Below are 16,197 nucleotides of genomic sequence, written 5' to 3'. Positions count from 1 at the left end.
TGGTCATCTCTGTGGCATGTGCCCCAGGCTCCCTGAGGCATCTGGTCCCACCCGCTCGGCCAGCGGCTCGGCAGCTCTGACACTTCAGCTCCACCTGGCCTGGCGGCCGGCCCCTCCCGGCCCCCCCCCCCCCCCCCCCCCCCCAAGCAGGGTCGCACCATCCGCCGGACGCTTGCCAGGGAGGTAGACCTTGTATCCCAGCAGAGCTCCCAACGCCGCGGACTCTCCTGTCCGGCCCTGCGTCCTGGCTCTGAGTCAGGCACCCTTGTGTCTTCGTGCGGCTCCTGGGACGGAGGAAGCAGGTGACAGGCCTAGCCTAGCGGCCGGGAGGGGAGGCAGGGCAGGGCTTCAGGGGACTGGGCCGTCTTGCAGGGGGAGGGCTCTGCGTCGTCTCCAGCCAGATGGCAGCGCTTGTTCCACTGGGGACAGAGGGCGCAGGAGTGTGCGGTTCAGCTTGGAGGTGTCCGCCTGAAGTCCCTGTGCCGGGTTTAAGGACCTCCTCCGTCCGCCCCTCCCCACGCAGCCCAACAGACCCTCCTGGTGGCTGACCTTGTCTGGAGCTTGACCACCCAGATGAGAAGCGTGGGTCTGGATCTGCGCCTTCTCTGCCTTCTTGCTACCCCGGAGCCCCTCTGCCTGCATCAGTGACAAAGAGCAGCTGGTGTCCCGCACCCGCGAGGGTTTCAGCGCTTGAGCCCCGACCAGTGCCGGGCGCCCCGGGTGCTCTGCTAGCCCGTGAGGGGGGCGGTCGCCGGGCAGCCCGGGAGCGAGCTTGCCCCGAAGCCCCCTCGTCCCCACCCTCTCCCATTCCCACTCGGGACAGGTTAGTGTTCCTGGAAGCAGAGGCTGGGGGTTGGGCAGGCCACCCACCGGGTCAGCATCTTGGCGGGGCAGGGAGGAGGCGGACTGGGCTGAGGGTGAGGTGAGGAGCGGTGCCCCCGGTGCACAGGCGCCCCGGAGTGGGCGTGGCTGTGGGGGGCCGCCCGGAGGGACCGTCCCGAGCCCCCGGCTAGCAGCGCCCTGGCCGCCAGGCAGCAGGTGTCTCCTGGGCTGCGACGACGGGCGGCACATGCGTCCGCCCCGGGGAGGGCTCCGTGTTGTGCGGGTGCAGGGGTGGGCACCCGCCTGTCGGGTCCCCTGGGGCTGGCGGCAGAGTCGTCCTCAGGGCAAGTACGTCGGGTCCCTTCTGAGTCGCTACTGTGAATAGGTTGCTTGCTAGCACTTCACTGGTCGTAAAGGCTCCGGAGCGGCGGTGAAAGCGTCCTGCGCCGGTCCTGAGGCCTCGCTTGAGATGGAAGTGATGGGGCTCCGTTCCCAGGCCGCGTGAGCCAGGCCAATGCCTGAGTCACGCAGATGCAGGAGCTGGCTGCGGGGCACTCCCAGCCTGACACTCACGCGCGGTTTGGGCAGAGACCAGAGACCTCCTGGAACTGGAGCCCTTGGGCCGAGGGCTGCTCCGGGCTGGGCGGTGGCGAGCGGGACGGCGGACGGACGGACGGACGGACGGACGGACGCCTGCCTCACCCGACCGTCTGCAAGACACGCCCCTCCCCGCTGCCTGGTGGCCTCCCGGGGTGCAGGGTTCCCACGGGGCGGTGTGTCCCGTCACCCCCTCCCCGCAGGCGGCCGCCGGGGCCCGGGGACCCGACCGTCCCACTGGGGCGACGCCGGTCGCAGGACCGGCCCTCACCTCGGCGCTCTCGGGCCCGGTGCCTCCAGCGCCCGCCGAGAAGCCCCGCCCGGAGCAAGAGCAGGGAGCGGAGAGTCAACTCGAAAAGTGCGGAGCGTGGACTCCGGCCTCCCCGTGGGGGACAACTGATGCCACTGGCCTGTGTCACACCGGGACGGCTCTCGTGGAAGGTGACTGCCCAGGGAAGGCCCTCGTGACCCCGAGGAAGGTGACCCCCCCCCCCGGGGAAGGCCCTCCGTGAGCCCCGTGGAAGGTGACCCCGCAGGGAAGGTCCCTCCATGAGCCCCGTGGAAGGTGACCCCCCCCCCCGGGGAAGGCCCTCCTTGAGCCCGAGGAAGGTGACCCCCCCCCCCCGGGGAAGGCCCTCCGTGAGCCCCGTGGAAGGTGACCCCGCAGGGAAGGTCCCTCCATGAGCCCCGTGGAAGGTGACCCCCTCCCCGCCCCGGGGAAGGCCCTCCGTGAGCCCGAGGAAGGTGACCCCCCCACCGGGTAAGGCCCTCCATGAACCCATGGAAGGTGACCCCGCGGGGAAGGTCCCTCCATGAGCCCCGTGGAAGGTGACCCCCCCCCGGAGCAGGCCCTCCATGAGCCTCTGGTGTGTGCGAGCTCCCGGCAGCCCAGGCAAGGCCCGGGCAGGTTGGGCTCGGCACAGGGCGTGTTGCACCCTGCAGGGGCCAAGCCACATCCCGGCCCAGGAGGGCCTGCCCCGAGCAAGCTGCAGAGCCTCGCCGTAGGTCGGACTGCTCTTCTGGAGCTTGCTGCGCCCTGTCCCCAGGAAGCTTTCGGGGCGCGCGGCATTCGCCGTGCTGGGGCCCGCTGCCGCCCGCCAGAGCCTCGCCCAGGGCAGTGCGAGGCCGGGGCACTGGGGCCCCGCTGACGCAGCTGGCAGCTCTTGCTCCGGCAGGTCCCCGAGAGGCGACCAGCTGGGGCTCCGTCCCCACCCCGAGTTTCCCGGAGAGGCTGCGGCTCTGGGCATGGAGAGCCGGGCCCGGTGGCTCAGGGGCCCGGAGCTCCCCAGGTGGTCGGGTCTCCCCACCGCACCTCCCGTGTGGCCTTTCGGGCTGAAGGAAAAGGGGCCCCTGCTTTTCTCCGGCGTCTCTCACTCGGCTGTCTGGGGAGTCCCATTAGAACTTCTTACAAACACTAGGCCATCCTGGAACCAAAAGGCAGCCAGTAAACCTCCCGTGACCGAATCTTTGCAAATCCGTTTCTCGAGCAGAAGTTAGAAACCTCTCGTGCTCAAGCTGCTGGAAGTTGAGCATACGAGCTCGTGCTCATTGAAATTGTGCGCATCGGATCTCCAGGATCTTACGGTGTTACCCGTTGACCTGTAACTTAAACCAGCTCCCTCCCTATCCTTGCACGAGGAACGGTAACAACCTGGAGTCGGTCCTACTTTTGTGCTCTTGGGTAAAGTCAGAAATGCCCTCTTGTCCTGCACGTAGAATAGAGCAGACTGAGGAGGAGAAGACTCCGGGGACAGCGGCCGTGGAGTTAGCCCGGCTCTGGGAGGAGGACCTGGGGCAGTGACCGCTCACCGCATGGCGGGGGACTGACTGCTCTGGTGGCCCGGCTGGCGGCTGGCTAGCACAGGACGGGCCCGGGACAGGAAAGGGCTGGGGGACAGGGGGAGGGCTCTGTTCTACCTCCAGGGGGCAAAGAGCAGTATTCAGAGAGGCGGCAGGGTGGGGGCAGGCCCACAGAGGGGCGGAGAGGGAACCCGTGAAGGAGACTCCCTCCCCACGCCCCACTCTCAACCGGCTCCCGTTCGCATCCCCCGCCTGAGCCAAGACCCTGTGGTCCAAGCTGGTCTTAAGTGACATAATCTGGTGTTGTCTTCACCGTGTGTTGCGAGTAAAAGAAGCACAACTTCGGAAAACCAGTGAGCACTTCCCACCCAGTCATTGTGTGAGCGCTCCTGTCCCCCTTCCTCGGTGCATTTAGATCTGTCTTCAGGAGAACTATCTCACCAGCTAACAGCAAGGTTAAGTCAGATTTCTAAACACATTGTTTATTTTAGACCTTTTCGTTGAGAAGAGGGTGTTCCGCGCACAGGTTTTCAAATAGAACGTCTCCAGACTGTTCAAACATTCATGACTTTGTTCAAGACTTGGCACAAATAACAGAGCCACGTTGGGGCCAAAATAAGTCATGAGTGTCACGGACCTTGCAGTCCTCGTGGGGACCCAGCTCTCCGCCCTGCTTTCCGTCCTCTGCCTGTGTTGCAAGGGTAGTGAGCGAGCCCAGACGCTTGCTTTGCCTGCTCTTTTTCCTTGGGTGCCGTCCACACTGTGCATTTCCTGTGCAGTAAACGTCTTGATGCGTTTACGGGGGACGTACGGGTCGACTGAGAGGGATACTTGAGTAACCTTAAGGCCTTCCCATAACAATATATTTACCTCTTTTGGAAAAGGAAGGTCACCTCCCAAGAGTGTGCTTTACCTGAAGCCCAGCAGATTATGGTCAGGCCCTCATCGTGACCTTCCGAGTGTTTGAGAAGGTTAGCAGTCGGGGAATTGTCACATCAGATCAGAACCTATCCTTGTCACTTAGGTTTTCTCCCTGTTTTGATTATCCGTGAGCCTGTGATTTGAATGAGAGAAAATCGACGCACATCGTGTTGAGACTCTGGGTGATATAGAATCCAGGACAAAGTTAAGATCAGTTTCATGTACGTGCACATACACACGTGTCCATATATACTTCTTTTACGCAAAAACAAATATTTCCTCAGTTGAGCCATTTGAAATAATTATAGTCAGACCCTTCTTTTAAAAAAAAAAACAAGATTTTCTATATTTATTTGAGAGAGAGAGAACAGGGCAGAGGGGGGGTGAGAGAGAGGGAGCAGCAGACTCCCCCCTGAGCACGGAGCCCCACACAGGACTCAACCCCAGGACCTTGGGATCATGATCTGAACCGAAGGCAGACGCCCAAGCAGCAGAGCCACCCACGCCCTAGTCAGACCCTCTAGGAAGCCTACAGTAGTGGTCATTTTGGATGCATTCAGGTGCTGAATAGTTTCTGTAACATCCAAGTGGTAAAATGTGGCCAAGTCATACTCCAGCAGAAACAGTCACTGCCCTTAGGACATTGTCCGTGAATACTGAGAAGTCTCCATTGGCCTCTCTCAGATCTAGAAAATACCGAGTAGTAACCGTGACTGATTTAGATCCCTAAAACTACAAATTTTCTAGCTTTGCTTATGCCTCAGTTTCCCAGGATACTGTTTTGTGTATTAAATGACTTAACATGTGGGAATGGCTGCTGCTGCGAAGGAAGAGGCAACTGGAGAGGGGCCCGCCAGTAGCTTCAGGCTGACGACAAGTTGACCTGGGCGCCTAGGGGCTCAGTCAGTTGGGCATCTGCCTTCGGCTCAGGTCATGATCCCAGGGTCCTGGGATCGAGTCCTGCACCCAGCTTCCTGCTCAGCGGGAAGTCTGTTTCTCCCTCTGCCTCTGTGCGCACTCGCTCTCTCGCTCTCTGTCGAATAAATAAAATCTTGGGGAAAGAAAAAAGGACACCTTCTCTAAGGGAGATTTCTTGGTCATGCCCACGTGATTTTGTATTACATCATAAAATAAGCCTTTTACCTTTTTTTTTTTTTTCAATTACCATTTAGTATATTACCTGTCGTGCGTAGTCACTCATGCCTCGTTGGGTTTATTCTCGGTGCGTGGGCTGCAGAACAGTGCTCCTTAGATGGAACCAGGGAGGAAGTGCAGCACGTGCCTACCGGGCCCCACACGTTCAAACACCCGTCCTCACTTTGGATATGCTCTTAGATGAATTTTCAGGCCGGGTCTTGTCCACCTGCCTCTCGCTCACATCTCATACCAGTATCGACTCTTCTTGCTTTCAGGCAAATGAAATGTTGCTCAGTGGACGGAAGCTGACAGCGCAGGAGGCATGCGGCAAAGGCCTGGTGTCCCAGGTGTTCTGGCCAGGGACCTTCACCCAGGAGGTCATGGTTCGCATCAAGGAGCTCGCCTCCTGTAATCCAGTTGTAGGTGGAATTCATTCTCTTACACACATTACCTTTTTTTTTTCTTCTTCTTTTTACTCTGACTTTTCCCCCAGGGAGCTCGCACATATAACGGTGTCTTCTGAGGCCCCGACCTCTGCTTCCGCTCGGCCGTCTGCACGTGAGATGCTGCCAGAGTGGAGGTTGATGCCACTTTGCACTTTGCACAATGTGGCAACCCGGTTGCAGGTGCCTAGGAATGAAAGGGATGCATTTCAGTCAGATTTAGTAACTTCAAAATGTCCTAGAAAACTATAAAAATCATCAGTATAGTTCTTTCTGTTTCCAGAGCTCTTCTCCATGATCATGTCTGCTCCCCTGTCCCTTATGGCGGGTGTGAGCTTTGGTTTAATCCATTGGGTAATACTCAGCCTTGTAACAGAACTGCATTTAGCACCTTATAAGATGAAATGTTATTTAATATCAGTTGACAGGACTCCCATCTAGACTCATCCTGACGTAACAGCCCTCGTTACTGTACTGCATTTTGGTCAGCAAATCCCCGAGCAGGGATTGGTGGAGTGCTCACTGAGCATCCCAAGAGCTGACGTCCGCCCAGGGGCCAGCCCTGCAGCAGCACCAGGGTACCCGGGCTGCTCGGTCTCGGTGCGGAGATGCCAAGGTACGAGAAGCGTAGCTCTCCGGATGTAGCTCAGTGGCTGTTTTAAAGTTGAGAATTTGCCTGGTCCCTAGTGTGAGCATACGTCAGACCTAGCTCAGACCCGATGCGCGCTGAGAAAAACTGTCTGGTGGCCTTTTTAAGGCTTTAACAGGCAATTACTCAAGTGTGATAAGTGCATCCATCAATGTGGGGACAAATAGAACCAGTGCTTGCGGACGCGCACCCTTGCTGACTCACTGCTCATCGTTTGGTCCAGGTGCTGGAAGAATCCAAAGCCCTTGTGCGCTGTAACATGAAGATGGAGCTGGAGCAGGCCAACGAGAGGGAGTGTGAAGTGCTGAAGAAGATCTGGGGCTCGGCCCAGGGGATGGACTCCATGCTGAAGTACCTGCAGAGGAAGATTGATGAGTTCTGATTGGCAGGTGCCTGCTGGTGACACTGGAATTATAGAGCAGGATATCTGCGGTGCCAGGTTGCCCTTCTCCATCCTCACCGCCCAAAACAAGTTCACTTTTAGCTCACGCTTGGAAGCAGGACTTACAACATCCAAGCTATTTATTATCAAGGAGTTTTTAAGTACTGTAACTTTAAAATAAATAACTACAAAGCTCCTTTGTCCAAACGTCATTATTTTATACTTAATATACACACAAGTATAAAAGTATAATGGTGAGCTCTAGACTGCTCTTTGAAGCTCTAATTTTTGTTATCTTTAGCTAGTACTGTATAAAAAAGAAACGAAGTGTGTTTTGCTGGTTTTGGGTGGCAGAAAAGTCTGGAATAATGTTTGTTTTCCTTATCTTTTTTCCTTCTAGAACACAGAATCTAGAGGTGTTAGCCAGCCTCATCTCCCCTGCCCCAGTTAGAGATACAGAAAGATCTGAGATGTGCCTTTGTCTCCAGAAAGGTACAGATACCTCAGAGATGGAATGTCCTGAATCAGAAGTAAAACTTATCGTGTAGGATAAGTATTTCTGATGAAAAACCCACTGACGAACATACCCTTAAACTGAAGTACACTTAGGATTCATGCTGGAAAATCCATTGATTCTTCCTTTTTAATATGTCCAGTTCTTACCCAGTTAACATGAAGAAACCACTGTCTCTCCAGAAGAAAGCTTGTTTTGCAGTATTAGTGAATCACTGAATAGCTTAAGTATGAATATCTAAGTTATAAGTTAATCTTAGTGGATTTTAAAGAGTTTTTCTGACCCTCTTGAAAAATAACTACATAAGTGCTTCTTGTTGCTGGGTGAGAAATACTACTTTATATACAGTTTTGGTTTTTCTATTTGCAGATATGATTGATGTATTACACCAAAAAAAAGTATTTTATGTTTATAAAGTGTAATTTTTAGGTTCACTTAGAATATATTTTATTTAATAAGTTAAATTTCTTTTGGCACACTATTAAATGCAGAAACTCCTTTTAAAAGAAAAAAAAAAAACTACCTTATATTCATTGTTTAATGTTCCCGGTCTCTGCTTTCATGTCTACGCAATATGCGGAGTACAGTGTGGTGTCCAAGAGTGCCCTGTGTAAATAGACATTCACATTCCTTTCAGGAGTGGGGACTGATTCCTGATTACAGACGCCTATTATTAGGCTTCTGGGCTTGCAATCATATTGAATGTATGAAGAATGAAATAAAATCAAAACCTTATTTTTGTACAGTTTGGAAGTTTATACTTAGAACCGACCACCTCCCGGCCACGTGGAGAGCTGTACAGTGTGTAAATCTGCCTTTACCTTGGATTGGTTGGTGCAGTATTTTTGCATCTGTGGGACCTACTTTTTCGTTCAGTAGTTTGAACTATATATAATAAACTGTACAATCTGTAAAGTTTTTATAGAATAAATATTCAGCTGTGAAAACTGGTTAAATAAAACTAATATTTCTTAACACATTTGAAACGTTTGTCTCGTTCTTCACTCCCGAAGTTTCTCATGGGATGTGCAGTCATTTTCGTGGGATACGCACGTGGGCATCCGTACAGGCTGGAGGGTTAGGAACGCCTGTGGACCGCGCCTGGAGAGGAGCCGGAAGGTGACAGATACCGTCCTTCCAGCCACGCTCACTGCACTGTCCCCAGGCTGCCGCTTCTTGGGCTTTGTCCCCCGTCTCCTCACTCCTGTGTCGGGTGCACATTGCTGAGTACATGGCTGACTCCTGCCTGTTTCTGAAATTCATACGTTGTGTCTCCTGTAAGCCTCGGTGACTAATTTAGCATTAAGAGGCTTAGAACTTATTCCTTCTCTGCCCAAACCTACAATGTGGGCATTTTCATTCCTGTTAGAGAACGTGAAGTCTGAAACACCCGACGTAGGGGGAGGACCAGGCTTCCCACCTGGGTCGGTGTGGCAAAACCAGGATTCTGGTGGCAACCCCGTACTGTGTGTTTCCTAGAAATTACAAAGAGGGAACGGATTCAGCTGGGTTCCCCTCCAGGTAGAGACCTGACTACATCCCCCTGGATTTTGCATTCTCCGGGCCACATTGACCACATTCTGTCTTCTCTGAAGCAAAACGTTCGTGTTCCGACTTCTGGCACATGAGTCGAGCCCAAGCAGGAGGAAGAACTACTTTAAATCTTTATGTTTGTGCCCCGTGTCGGTGAAGGTGGCCGGAAATGCTGTCTTTCAGAGCGGCGGGAGTCTAAACTGGTTCCACTTCGAGGAGAATGTGACGGGATCTAGCAAGTGCACGTAGAAGGATTCATCATAAGGAATGAACCCTTGCAGGACATACGAGAATAAAGATACATAATGCCATGCAGTTCATCTCAGGATTTTTCCTAACTGTGAAAAGCTAGAAATGGCATACAGACTCATCAGTAGGGTTTCAAATAATTATGCCACCACCACGCAATGGAATACACAGCTGTTAAGAATAAAATATTTCTAAATCTTAGGTGAAAAACATGTTATCAAGCAATTTATCTAAAAACACCCATTGTGTGCTTTTAAGAGCTTAAAATGATGTGCTTCCCAGCTCCTGGGTCTCAATACTGCTCAGCCCTTGGCAAGTGGAGGTGGAAAGCCAGACAAGAGATGGGCACTGCTGCCCTCTAAGGCCTCTGACCAGAGCCGACCCTTCTTGGTCTTCATTCCTCGGCTGTGCTAATAGTGAAACCGCTAGGATTTGTACACTGCAGGATGTGCCAGGCGCTGTCCCAGACATCTTTTTTTTTCTTTTTTTTTCTTTTTTTGTATGAGCTCATGGTTGTTTTGAGGGAACTTCATTTCCAGACATTTATTAATGTAATATACAATCACTCTAAAATGAAAGCTCTCAAAAAAAAAAATCTTTTGATAGGCTGATTCAGTTGCTAGTGACTGACAAGACCACTGAAGACAAGAAACGAGAAGAACCCTGAACTTTAAAGATCTTTGAAGGAAATCATGGCCGGGATGTAAGAAGGAAGGTGCCTGGACAGCTGCTGGCTAGGCTGCTCCTGCTGCTCCCTGGCGTCATTGGTTGGGAGTGAATGAGGGGTAACCCAAGCCTCTGGACAAAGCAAGAGCCCAGTGGGCCAGGGGCCAGCCTCCATGCCCAGCTGTCTCAGGCACACCACAGAGGCTCCAACCCACTCCTACATTATTCGCTTATACTAGTCTGAACAAGTGTTATTCTCCAAAGGAAGGAAGTTGTGTGTGTCGCAGGAAAATTGGCACTTACCAAATACAAACATACCCTCGAGGGAGAGCCTGGGGATGTGGAGCTATGTCAGCTGGGTCTGTCACTGCTCTCAGGAAGCTCAGTCTCCTCTGCTTGCCCCAAATCTAACTGGCCTATCTGGTGGCCTGTTACTCACCTTTCTATCCTCCCATAACCAACTTTGCCCAGTCCATGCCTTTCCTGCCCTAGAGTGCACTCTCGTGGCCTGCACAACATGCCAGGGGGAGCCCTGGCCTTCCTAGGAAAAGAGACCCGAGGCAAGTGAAAGTCCTCCAAGAGGCCTTAGCCCTGGACTAAAACCCAGAACTGGAGAGTGGGAGAGGATCTGTGACATTGCGTGCATCTATTTATACACGAGACAGACTAGAGGTGTCAGGTGACCTTCTCGTCATTGGACAGCCTGTAAGCGGCCTGGCATCCAGGAGGAGCCAGTGCTCTTCACAGTCCATTTCTGTCTGCCTGCCTGCCTTCCTCAGCACCTTTATTGGACAAATTCAGATTGAGATAAAAACTGGCTACAGGTAGTATAGAGTGGTGGTTATCCAACCTCTTGCACATTAGAATCACCTACAAAGCTTTGAAAACTCTTAATGCCTTGGCTGTATATGAAAACAAATCCCGATCCTGAGCTGGGATCCATGCTCAAATACCCCAGGTAGCCTAACCTGTCCATGCCTGGGGGTGGTGATGGGTAGGAACGTGGCCTGGAGAACGCAATGCACTATGGCATCTCATGGACCTGATTCTGTGGGTGGAAGTGGGACAGTGAGGCAGAGTGGCTGATTTCAGGCTGCTTGGTGGCTTGGGATTTAGGGCTTTCTCAAGTGGAGGCTGGCCTTCCCTAGAGAGTTTCAATGGTTTACAAACTATTTCTACATCTGGAGGAGCTGGACCAGTCCACAAAACCTTAAATACTAGCATCTAGAAATAAACATCCTCAATGCTTGGCAACACAGGAAGGACTATATCCCAGGAAACATCCCCCTGTTCTCTAGAAAGTATTCCTGAAGTGTTTTGATTACTGAAGACGCTTGGAAATCTCTGTCTCTGAAGAGATTCTGAAAATGGCACTTGGAAGTGGTTTTGAAACTGGTTTAAAAGTGACTCTTTTGGTAAGAAAGAAAACCTGAGTTAAAAGCCAACTTTATGATCTTAGAGCCATATTATGTCCTTAGATAACGAATAAGATGTTTAATAAGAACATTCTTAAAAATAAAAGCTAAAGTCTTAACTAGTTCTTTAGAAAAAAAAAAAGATTATTTATTTATTTATTTGTTTGTTTGTTTGTTTATGATAGAGAGGCAGAGACACAGGCAGAGGGAGAAGCAGGCTCCATGCCAGGAACCCGACACGGACTCGATCCTGGGACTCCAGGACAGCACCCTGGGCCAAAGGCAGCTAAACTGCTGAGCCACCCAGGGATCTCCGTCTTAACTAGTTTTAACAGTAATTCGTAGCTTCTAATTTTACATTGTATTCTAAAACTGGTAGATGTATATCTGTATCAGTATCCATACAGACTATGTATATAATCACCTGGATAAAACAATTAGACATAAGATTACAGGGAAATAGAACACCTGAACAACAACAGTGTAGACCATACAGATCTATACAGGACATATTGTGGGGATCATTTCATAATGTATAAAAATACTGAATCACGGGGCACCTGGGTGGCTCAGCGGTTGAGCGTCTGCCTTCAGCTCCGGGCGTAATCCCAGAGTTCTGGGATCGAGTCCCACAACGGGCTCCCCATGGGGAGCCTGCTTCTTCCTCTGCCTATATTTCTGCCTCTCTGTGTCTCTCATGAATAAATTTTTAAAAACTTAATCACTATGATGTACAGCTGAAAATAATAAGATTCTATTCATCAATTGTACTTCAATTTAAAAATGTAAACCTAATACACACATCTGTAGAACCCTCGACCCAGCAGCAGAATACATATTCTTCTCAAAGGCACGTGGAACATTTTCCAGAACAGAACATGAGTTAGGCAATAAAACAAGTCTCAATGAATTTAAAAGGATTCAAATCATGGAAAGTGTGTCCTTCAGTGGGTTGGAGTTAGATATCAATAACAAATTTAGGAAATAGAAAAATATGTGGAAATTAAACCTAACATTCTTAAAGAGAAAAACTTTATAAGAAATTAGAAAAGATCTGGAGATGAATGAAATTGAAAACACGATGTAAGAAAACATAATAAATTATTCATTTAACAAAACACCTATATTTTAAAAATAGAAAAGTAGATACCAAATCAATAACCTAATATCTACCTTAAGAAACTAGAGAAAGAAGAGCAAACCGAACCTACAGCAAGCAGAATGAAGGAAATAAAAATGATTAGAGCAGATATAAATGAAGTGGAAAATATAAAAAACGATTTTTTAAAAAAGGAAAGTTCTTTGAAAAGCTTAAAGAGAGAATATCCAAATTACTAAACCAGGAGTAAAAGAGGGACAGTACTTCCAACACTTTAGAAATAAAAAGAATTCTAAGGGGATCCCTGGGTAGCGCAGCAGTTTGGCGCCTGCCTTTGGCCCAGGGCGTGATCCTGGAGACCCGGGATCGAATCCCACGTCGGGCTCCCGGTGCATGGAGCCTGCTTCTCCCTCTGCCTATGGCTCTGCCTCTCTCTCTCTCTCTCTCTCTCTCTCTCTATCATAAATAAATAAAAATTTTAAAAAATAAAATAAGAATTCTAAGAGAATACCGTGAACAATTGTATGTCAACAAATTAGGTAAACTACATGAGATGAATTAATTCCTAGAAAGATGAAAACTACTGAAACTGACTTAAATAGAAAACCTGCATACACACCTATAACAAAAAGAATGATTCAGTAATCAAAAAGCTTCCCACCATGAAAAGTCCAAGAATAGAAGGCTTCATTCATTAATTCTATCAAATGCTTAAAAAGTAATCAATACCAGTCCTTCACAAATGTTTGCAAAAAATAGAATAGGAAGGAACACTACTTATTCTGTGTGGTCAATTCTAATACCAAAACCACACAAAGATATCACAAGAAAACTAAAGATCAATATCCCTTATAATACAAATACAAAAGTCCTCAACAAAATAATCTGGCTCCATATAAAAATTATACACCATGACCAAGTGGGACTTATCCCAGGAATGCAAAGTTGGGTCAACATAATAAAAATATATATTGATAAAGAATAAAATTACATGATCATCTCAAAAAATGCAGGAAATTAAAAATCCAACAACCATCACAATAAAAACCAACTTAACAGAAGGGAATTTCCTCAACTTGATAAAGGACATAAATAGGGCAGCCCGGGTGGCTCAGCGGTTTAGTGCTGCCTTCAGCCCAGGGTGTGATCCTGGAGACCCAGGATCGAGTCCCACATCAGACTCCCTGCATGGTGCCTGCTTCTCCCTCTGCCTGTGTCTCTGCCTCTCTCTCTGTGTCTCTCTTGAATAAAATAAAACCTTTAAAACGGAAAAAAAAAAAAAAACATAAAAAACAGTTATCATATTTAATGGTGCAATTGAAAGCTTTCACCTTAAAATCAGGAACAAGACAAAGATGTTTGCCTTTGCCACTTCTATTTGACATTGTACTGAAAGTTCTAGCCAGAACGATTAGACAAGAAAAAGAAATGAAAGACATCTAGGTGGTAGAAGAAGGAGTAAAATTATCATTTGCATGTAACATGATCTTATATGTAGAAAACACTAAGTAATCCACTGAAAAAACCTATTACAACTAATAAGGTCAGTTAGGTTGCAGGATACAAGATAAATAGACAAAAATCAGTTGTATTTCTATACACTAGCAATAAATCTGAAAATAATTTCATTTACAATAGAATCAAAAGCAATAAAATACTTAAGAATAAGTTAACCAAAGAAATGCAAGACTTGTGCACTGGAAACTACAAAACACTGCTGAAAGAAATTAAAGAAGACCTAAATAAATAGGAAAACATTCATGAATGGGAAGACGTACCTTGTTAAAATGGAGAAACTATACTTACCTACATGCAGATTCACTGATACCCCTGTAAAAATTCCAACCTCCTTTTTTGCAGAAATGGACAAGCTAGTCCTAAAATTCATAGAATTCATGCATAGAAATGCAAGGGACCCAGAATAGCCAACTCACTCAGTCTTGAAAGTGAAGACAAAGTTGGAGGGCTCACACTTCCCAATTTCAAAACTTCCTACAAAGCTACAGTAATCAAGACAGTGTGGTACCAGCCTAAGGAAACACATAAAGATAATGAAATAGAATTGAGAGTCCTAAATAAACCCATACATCTGTAATCAATTGAATTTCAACGAGGGCACCAAGACCATTCAATGGGAAGAGAATAGTGTTTTTCAACAAATGATTCTGGGATAATTGGATATCCACATGCCAAAGAATCAAGTTGAACTCACCATATACAAAAATTAACTCAAAATGGATCAAACTTTAAATGTAGGAACTACAAGTATAAAACTTAGGAGAAAACAAAGGTGTAACTTCATGATCTTGAATTTGGCAATAATTTTTTTAGATATGACATTAAAAGCACAGGGAAACCAAAGAAAAGCAATAAATTAGATTTAATTTTAAAAGATTTTTTAAACTTTTGTACTTCAAAAAAAATTTTAAAAATAAACTTTTGTACTTCAAAGAACACTACCAAGAAAGTGAAAAGGCAACTCATAAAATGGAGAAAGTATTTGCAAAGTATATGTGTGATAAGGGTCTAGTGTCCAGAAAATATACAAAAATCTTCATACAAAAAATCTTGCAACTCAACAATAAAAAGACAACTCATTTAAAAAAAATAATAAAAGGATCTGAATAGACATTCCACCAAAGATATACGTGATCAATAAATACATGAAAAGATGTTCAATATCATTAATCATTATGGAAAGAAAAATCAAAACTACCATGAAGATAGCACTTTACAACACCAGGATGGCTGTAATGGAAAATAACAAATACCAATGAATATATGGAAAAACTGGAATCTTATTACATAGCTAGTAGGAATGCAAATTGGTGCAGCCACCATGCTAAACAACTTGGCTGTAACATAGAGTTACTGTGAACTCTGCAAATAAATGGACTCCTGGTTATATACTCAAGAGAACTGAAAACGAGTTCTCAACCAAATACTGTACCTAAATGTCCATAACATCATTATTCATAATAGTCAAAAAGTGGAAACAACCCCAATGTTTATCAACTAGTGAACGAATAAACAAAATATGGTATATCCAAATAATGAACTGTTATCTGGCAGTAAAAAGGACGTAAATATTGATAAATGCTACAATGGGATTGAACCTTGAAAACATTATGCTAAGTTGAAGAAAGAAGCCAGAAACAAAAGGCCACATATTGTATGATTCCGTTTATATGAAATGTCCAGAATAGACAAATCCATAGAAACGGTAAGTAGATTAGTGGTTTCCAGGGAACTGGAAGTGGGGGAAGGGAGACAAAATAGGAAGTGAACTGCTAACAAGTACAGGGTTTTCTTTTGGGTTGGTGAAAATGTTCTGGAATTAGTGGTGATGTTTGCACAACCTTGTGAACACTACTAAAAACCATTGACTGCCATTAAAATGGTTACTTTTATGGTATTTGAATTTTATCTCAAAATTTTTTAAAGTTATTATATCCTCTAAACTAACATAGGGAGAAAATGGGGAAAATACTTAATTGATCCAAAATAAACAAGAAAGGAATGAAAAAGGATGAATAATAAACACAGCTGACATGGTATTAATATCAAAATATTAATATAAAAAATTAAATGAAGGGGACTGAATGTATGAAATATCTGGAAACACGTATATGATAGTTACCAAAAAAAAAAAAATCTCAAAAACTGAAAAGCTCAAAATAAAGAGGTAGAAAATATATATTGTGCAGACACCAAACAACAACAAAACCCTGCTATAACCATATTGTCAAAAACTTAAAGCAAAAAGCATGTTAGAAAAAAGCATTATTTTATAATGACAGCAGACTGAGCACTACTGAAAGATGAAACACCGAATTTCTGTGCCCTACTTAACTTATCCCCAAAATATATAAAGCAAAAATTGACAGCTCTACTACAAAAAAAGTGACAAGCACAACATCATTATGGGAGATTTTGACCCTACTCAGTAAATGATAGGATCTGACCCTCT

At 47.1% G+C, this 16,197-nt stretch overlaps 1 protein-coding gene across 9 annotated transcripts in view; it reads left to right on the top strand.

Moving 5' to 3' along the window:
• The window catches only part of CDYL (chromodomain Y like), a 230,733-nt gene extending 222,489 nt beyond the window's left edge, over positions 1 to 8,244 (top strand). For all 9 annotated transcript variants that reach the window (XM_072813993.1, XM_072814000.1, XM_072813999.1 and 6 more), the window contains 2 exons: positions 5,553 to 5,696; positions 6,593 to 8,244. In XM_072813993.1, coding sequence (XP_072670094.1) covers positions 5,553 to 5,696; positions 6,593 to 6,751 — 303 coding nt within the window. In that variant the 3' untranslated portion in view covers positions 6,752 to 8,244. The remainder of the gene's footprint in view (positions 1 to 5,552; positions 5,697 to 6,592) is intronic.
• Positions 8,245 to 16,197: the final 7,953 nt, after the last annotated feature.

This window comes from Canis lupus, chromosome 37 (genome assembly GCF_048164855.1).
Source record: "Canis lupus baileyi chromosome 37, mCanLup2.hap1, whole genome shotgun sequence".
In the NCBI taxonomy this organism is placed as follows: domain Eukaryota; kingdom Metazoa; phylum Chordata; class Mammalia; order Carnivora; family Canidae; genus Canis; species Canis lupus.
Note: the sequence above shows the minus strand (reverse complement) of the source record. Positions and strands in the feature narration are given on the sequence as shown.